Source organism: Quercus robur, chromosome 6 (genome assembly GCF_932294415.1).
Source record: "Quercus robur chromosome 6, dhQueRobu3.1, whole genome shotgun sequence".
Taxonomy (NCBI): domain Eukaryota; kingdom Viridiplantae; phylum Streptophyta; class Magnoliopsida; order Fagales; family Fagaceae; genus Quercus; species Quercus robur.
In genome coordinates this window covers 3,268,729-3,274,918 of record NC_065539.1, presented here as the reverse complement: position 1 = coordinate 3,274,918, position 6,190 = coordinate 3,268,729, and the positions used below count along the sequence as shown (strand labels likewise).

At 35.5% G+C, this 6,190-nt stretch overlaps 1 protein-coding gene across 1 annotated transcript; it reads right to left on the bottom strand.

Moving 5' to 3' along the window:
* Nucleotides 1-2,001: 2,001 nt before the first annotated feature.
* LOC126690616 (inositol-3-phosphate synthase) lies at nucleotides 2,002-5,429 on the bottom strand. The gene is made up of 10 exons (XM_050385850.1): nucleotides 5,095-5,429; nucleotides 4,847-4,915; nucleotides 4,505-4,640; nucleotides 4,173-4,420; nucleotides 3,858-4,084; nucleotides 3,645-3,760; nucleotides 3,267-3,443; nucleotides 2,837-3,025; nucleotides 2,677-2,739; nucleotides 2,002-2,345 (listed from the first exon to the last, which is right to left on the bottom strand). Exons 1-10 carry the CDS (start codon nucleotides 5,280-5,282, stop codon nucleotides 2,226-2,228), a joined length of 1,533 nt encoding a protein of 510 aa, XP_050241807.1. The 5' UTR covers nucleotides 5,283-5,429; the 3' UTR covers nucleotides 2,002-2,225.
* Between the last annotated feature and the right edge of the window lie 761 nt (nucleotides 5,430-6,190).

The following is a 6,190-nucleotide window of genomic DNA, read 5'->3' as shown; positions in this document are numbered from 1 at the left end:
AGAGGGATGGCAGGAAGTGCTAGTTAAAGAAATTTTCGTGACATTAATGCAGTCGGTAGGAAAAGGAGATAAATAGGTGGACCTCAACTTCGGTGTTGTCTTTACTCTTCCCGTTCCAAAACATCATTGTTCATTGACAATAACATCATAACCCTATCAACAAAAAAGAATTATAGTTCACATAACTGAATCTCGTAGTCATACTCATATGCTCACTAAACATGATATATAGCATCTTGCATGTGGAAGGTTCGCCTATCAATTATAGGGTTCTTTTACATAAATGTATTGGCCTCCCTTGACAAGGTGAGTGCATGATAGATCATTAGAAGCCCCCACCTTAAGTAAAAAAGCTTTAAAAGGAAGAAATTCTTTTTTACCTTTTTTTTTCACCATTATTGATGTGACATATGGTAATTAAAGTGTAATAAAAATGGTATTAGCTCAAATATTGTATTGTTTTGTTGCGAAATTTTGACCTTTTAAAAGTTCAATCATTACAAATTCAAGTTATAATTTCAATTCATTTTTGGCATGTGTGTAAGTGTATGCGGATTAGTGTGTGTAATAAACACTACTCTTTCAGTTCATTTTTTATTTGTATAAAGTATGTGGTTAGTATATGTGTAACAAACATTGCTCTATATAAAATGAAGATGATTCTAGTTTCACTTATCACCCTAACAAGTTGTGAAAAGAAAATATAAATCCTATTTGGACCATGCTTTATTTTGATATTCCTTCCATAGGATAAAATACACCTACTCAATTTATGGGGAATCATGTTTGTTACTTTGTATCCCAGCACTAAATGTAAATCCTTACCACGACGAAAGCCCGAATTGTTTCACTTGCTATCTTAAATAATTGTATGATTGATAGAATTGCTTATCGAGTATGAACAGGGCTTATGACCAACTATTTGGTAAAACAAGAAACCATGTCTATAAAAATAAATCCTCTTGGCATATACAGAACCATTGGGCTTTGTTTTGACTCAAGATGGTTGTAGGCCGAGATTGCCCAAGATTTATAAACCACCACCATCTCCAGCATTCTTGGTCACCCTCCACTCAAAGCTAAGCTATGGTTAGCAGGAACTTGCATCGAGAAGTATGTAGCAATATGTCATCATAGAATTTCAATAATTCAATATCAACGGTAATAGAAAAATGCCAGGGACACTAACAGCCTTAACTCCACAGCCAAATCGACATCCTGTTTAAGTGTCATTTTGTAACTGGTGATCCTAAATATTTTTATTATTATTAAATTCTTGTGGTGGTCCCGTATGTAAGCGCTGAAATTCAATCACAAAATAACATCCAAGGAAGTTGAGGAAATTTATTGTACTCGTAGGTGCTTTCACTATAATAAGATGTTTGAGGTATCCTAAGCCCTTCAAAAATGCCAATGTACCAAAATATATGAGCACCCCACATATTTGAGTACACTGCATTAATGGAGCTTTAGAAAGATGATGGGACCAATAATTCAATATCAATGGTAATGGAAAAATGCTAGGGACAAATCGACAACATGTATAAGTGTCATTTTGTGACTAGTACTCATAATTTTTTTATTATTATTAAGTTTTTGTGGTAGTCCCGTATGTAAATGTTGAAATTCAATAACAAATTGCACCCATGCAAGTTGTGAAATTGTTTGTGCTCATAGGCGCTTTGACAGTGATGGTAATAGGATATCTCAAGTATTGTTGAGTACATTTGTGGACCTAAGTCCTTCGGATATGCCGATGTACCAGAATATATGAGCACCCCACGTATTTGAGTACACTGCATTAATTCAGCTTTAGGGCGATGATGGGACCAATAAAACTTTTACTCTTTCCTTATGGCCCTCCCAATAATGGTGCATCAACTGAAGGAAGCATCAAGTATGCCATGTTGGCATAGAGAGCCATTAATCTTTTGCTTTTTTGTTGATAGAAATTCAGCCCATGGTAAAGTAATATTATTGCACACATATGGCACTAGACAATTCTGCAGGATATATTATACTAAACCTTTTATAAAATTATCTAGTTCCATTCCAGAAATGAACTGAGCAAACAGAATCACAATTGAGAAGCTTTACAAAACATAAACTGGAAACTTTAAACATAGAATGCTACTAACAACCCTCTCAGACCAACATTAACATGAGACATAGACTTAAGGGGATAATTCTTGAATACTATTAGAGCCAATCTTCCCTCCTCTTATTCACTTATATTCCAAAATCATGTTGTTCTCTGGAGCCAATCCAACGCAAGCCCTCAGAATGTTCTCAAGCATAGCTCGCTGCTTCGCAAGTGCATTCACCACAGGCGTGCCCGGTGGAACCTGTTACCATCAATCCAACATCATTATTAACTCGCGCATTGCTTGTCACTTGGTGATAAAAGTTAAATGATTACAATCCATGGATCATATGATACCAAGTACACATTATTGTGACATTGGGACCGCAACTTTATTTTGTTCTATCACTTTCCCTCACTTTCATTGTGAACCCAGTGAGAGGTGGTCAAAGTTCACACCAAGTACTTGAGCTTCAAAATCCCATTTGACTTTTTATTTTTATCTTTCAATTTTTTTACACTTGGTTTATAACTTCTAAATGCACATGGAAAACATATACAATCTTCAATTTTTGAGGTAGAATTAGACTTACAAGAGGGGCCTTGGTAAGGTAGCTGAGAATAGTAGCCACAGGGTGGAATGAGTGAAACTTGCCCTGCAAAATGTTAACATTTCATGTCACACACTAATATATTTGAGTTTGTGTGGTGTAGTGCGTTGCTAAATTAGCTAATGTTTATAGACAAACAGACCTCTCCTTCCGCTTTGAGCTGGATACGGGAGCTGAGCTCAGCAAGAAGCACCAAATCTAGGATGATGGGTGCAGCCAACAAGGAGTCCTCACAAGTGTTGTGCAACACTATGGTATTCGTCCCTCCCATGAATATTTCTGAGGTGTACTCATCCATGGCTCTCTTGCTATCCCCCACGTATGGCACATACTATAAAACAAGCCACATATCACCATAAGCATGTGAGAACCGATGTAGAACAAAGCCACAGAGTGAGTGTGACAAGAGTAAATTACTAAACTACACCGCAATTTTCATGACTTTTTTCGCAACAGTTGATATGATTCGTTATGATTGAAATAATATCACTTTCTATCACTGATACTTTTATCATATATCAATCAAAATCAGGAAAAAAAATTGTATTCTAGACTTATTGTCACTAAATTACCTTGATGACCACGACATGGTCAGGATGCTCCCCAGGCTCATAAAGGATAGCGTTGCTAGAGACCATGTCATCAACAACGTTGCTTTTGGAGATTTCTTTGGAGCGGAAGGTTTGTGGGGCAGAGAGGTTCATGCCGTCGTTGTTTCCCAAGTGGTTGTAGCTCACTATGGATGTTGGCTGTCACAACCATCACATATAAAAATTTAGAAAAATAAATTCTACAAGCGGAATAATTAAACTTTTTGCCAGCCATAAAATACTAGAATATCATGCCATCACGTTAAAAGCAAAATCTTGTTAGTTAGTAACTTATTAGTATACCCATCAAAATGATTAAGAAGGAAAAGAAATTAAAAGATAGATTTGCTATTTGTATACCTTAATACCAGCCCCAACAAGGAAATCTACCAACACAGATTTCATCTTGGTCTGACCACTTTTGAAGTCATCCCCACCAATCAAACTGTTCCTCTTAATAGCCAAGTCAATCAGTCCTGAAAATGATAAAAGCAACATTACAAACTTGATTACAATGAACTTAATAAGGAAAAAAATAAATAAATAAATAAAAAGACTAGTGAGCTTAAAAACCTGGAACAAAAGTGTTCTGAGGGCTTCCATTGATGAAAGGAATATTTTCATAAACACAAGCCAAGGCATACAAGGTGGAAGGAGATATCTCAGCCTCATTCTTCTCCACAGAAGCCAAGAGGCTCTCCTCTGTGTCATTTAGCCCCACAATCACGTTACTGTACCTCTCTGTGTTAGCAGTCCACAGCACTACCACCTTATCTACCTTGGTTGCCTCCTTGAACTCCCTAATTAGCACATTCAAATAGTAATAAGCACCAAACCAAAGTTTGAAACAATTACTGGAACAACATAGGATGATGGGAATAGGACTACCTAATATCTTTAATAATTTGTTGGACTTGTTCTTTCTTGGTCCCTTTGATGACGTTGTTGGCACGTGAACCTTGGTTAGCAGCAATGAAATCAGGGTCGAAGATTCCAGGGAGTGGGACCATAGACTCCATGTAGGGCCTCAACTGCTTCTGCAAATCAATGTCCAGAACCTTGGCCCTGGCCATAGCATCTGCTAGGTTCATGTCACTGATATCCCAACCCCCAAACACAATGTCATCTGGGTTCACCTGGATTGTACATAAAAATTTAACTATTACACCATTTAATTACAGATTTAATTACAGTGATTAAATGAGAGAAAGTTTGGGTACCATTGGGAGCAAGCTCTTGAAAGGCGCATAGATCTCCTCTCCATGGAAAGACCCAACACGAATTGTTGAGGCTTGGGTCAGTGACCCAAAATAATTGGCTTGTTGCACTTTGTCCTTGGTGGCCCAGGAGATTCCTCTGAAGATTATTCAAGATCAAGATCCACATCTTGGAAATTAATTTTAAATATATATATATATATATATATTCGATCTAGAACAATCATATTTAAATAAAGAATATTTTGCTTTTGCATATTCAAAAAAGCACAATCGTACCCACCGATAACATAACTTTGATTTTAATTCTGAAACAGTATAATAATAAAAAGAGAAGGAACTCACTCTCGATTGGCAATTACACCAGCGGTGAGAGTTGAACCGTTGTTTCCTCCCCATCCCACAAGCATAACCCTACCAAAGTGAAAGATTATGATTTGTGAATACGAAATTATGAAGCAAAGAAATGAAAAGGAAACTCAAAATGACGAGGCTGACCCAGAAAAATGGGTAAAAAACCAATCTTGAAAATGTCCTTCTTTCTTTCTTTTTTTTTCTAAAAATAAAGAAGAGAGGAGGATTTAGATGCAAACCCAAGTTTAGGGACATGGATATCAGTCTTGAATTCGTATTTTACAGTTTTGGGCTTGACAATCCACTGATAAGTCCCATTCCTGTTCTCATGAACAAGCTCGGTGGTGTCGTAATTGTACACAGAGTGAATCTCATTCTCTGTGTACTTAACATTAGGACTCTCTACCTTAAAGCTCTCAATGAACATGTTTTTTTTTTTTTATGGGTTAAATGGAGGTGAACTAACTAGACAAAAATGAACCAAAGGGACTTTGTTATAAACGAAGTAGAGAAGAAAAAAAGAAAGTTTTGTGTCTCTCTTTCCTCTCTCTCTCAATCCTAACACCAGTGTGCTCCTTCCACTTGCTCCAATGAAGCGTATATATAGATAAAATTTGAAACTGTAGTTAACGTGGCGAGTTTTGAGAGGCCAATGGGTCTTTTCTTCCCCTTTCTTTTTTTTTTTTTTCTTTTTTTAACAGAAATGTTAATTTATTACGGAAAATGCTTGGACCATAATTTTTACAATAATATTTGCTACAATTTGTCATATGAGTCTAAGGGTTGTCAATGGGTCGGGTCAGGCCAGCCCGTCTCATTTTTACTAAGTCCATGGACATAATGGATTGGGCATAATGAACTATTAATTAGTTAATTGGTCAGGTCAGACTGGGCCGAAAGAGAAAACCTCATTTCATAACCCTGCCCATGGGCAATGACCATTTTGTTTTTAACAAAGGCTTGTGTTAACATATTATTTTATTATTTTTATAAGGAAAGAATCAATTTTTTTATAACAAAATAATCAATCTATTTTTTAAAGGAAAGAATTAAAGAATTTAATACTTAATTATAAATTTTTTTTACTGTCAAATGTATTTAATTTTTTGTTTTGTTGATAGAAACTTATTTAATTTTTTTTATTAAGGCTTTAAATAGTTTTTTATTTTTATCTTTAATAAAAAAAAAATGTCAAATGGTTAATTCAAATTTGCTAGAATACTAGAAAAATATATATTTAGTAAACTAAGTTTAGCGCAATTACTTTGAGTATCTTAGTGGTTAAGGGAGTTATCTTAAGAAATTCTTCTACAATATCTCAAGATCAATCATTCA

Coding starts and splice junctions, on each gene's coding strand:
- LOC126690616 (XM_050385850.1), bottom strand. CDS start 5,282: ATGTTCATTGAGAGCTTTAAGGTAGAGAGTCCTAATGTTAAGTACACA. Junction 3,761..3,857: donor TCAGAACACTTTTGTTCCAG/GTTTTTAAGCTC, acceptor TATCATTTTCAG/GACTGATTGACTTGGCTATT. Junction 2,740..2,836: donor AGCTCAAAGCGGAAGGAGAG/GTCTGTTTGTCT, acceptor AACATTTTGCAG/GGCAAGTTTCACTCATTCCA.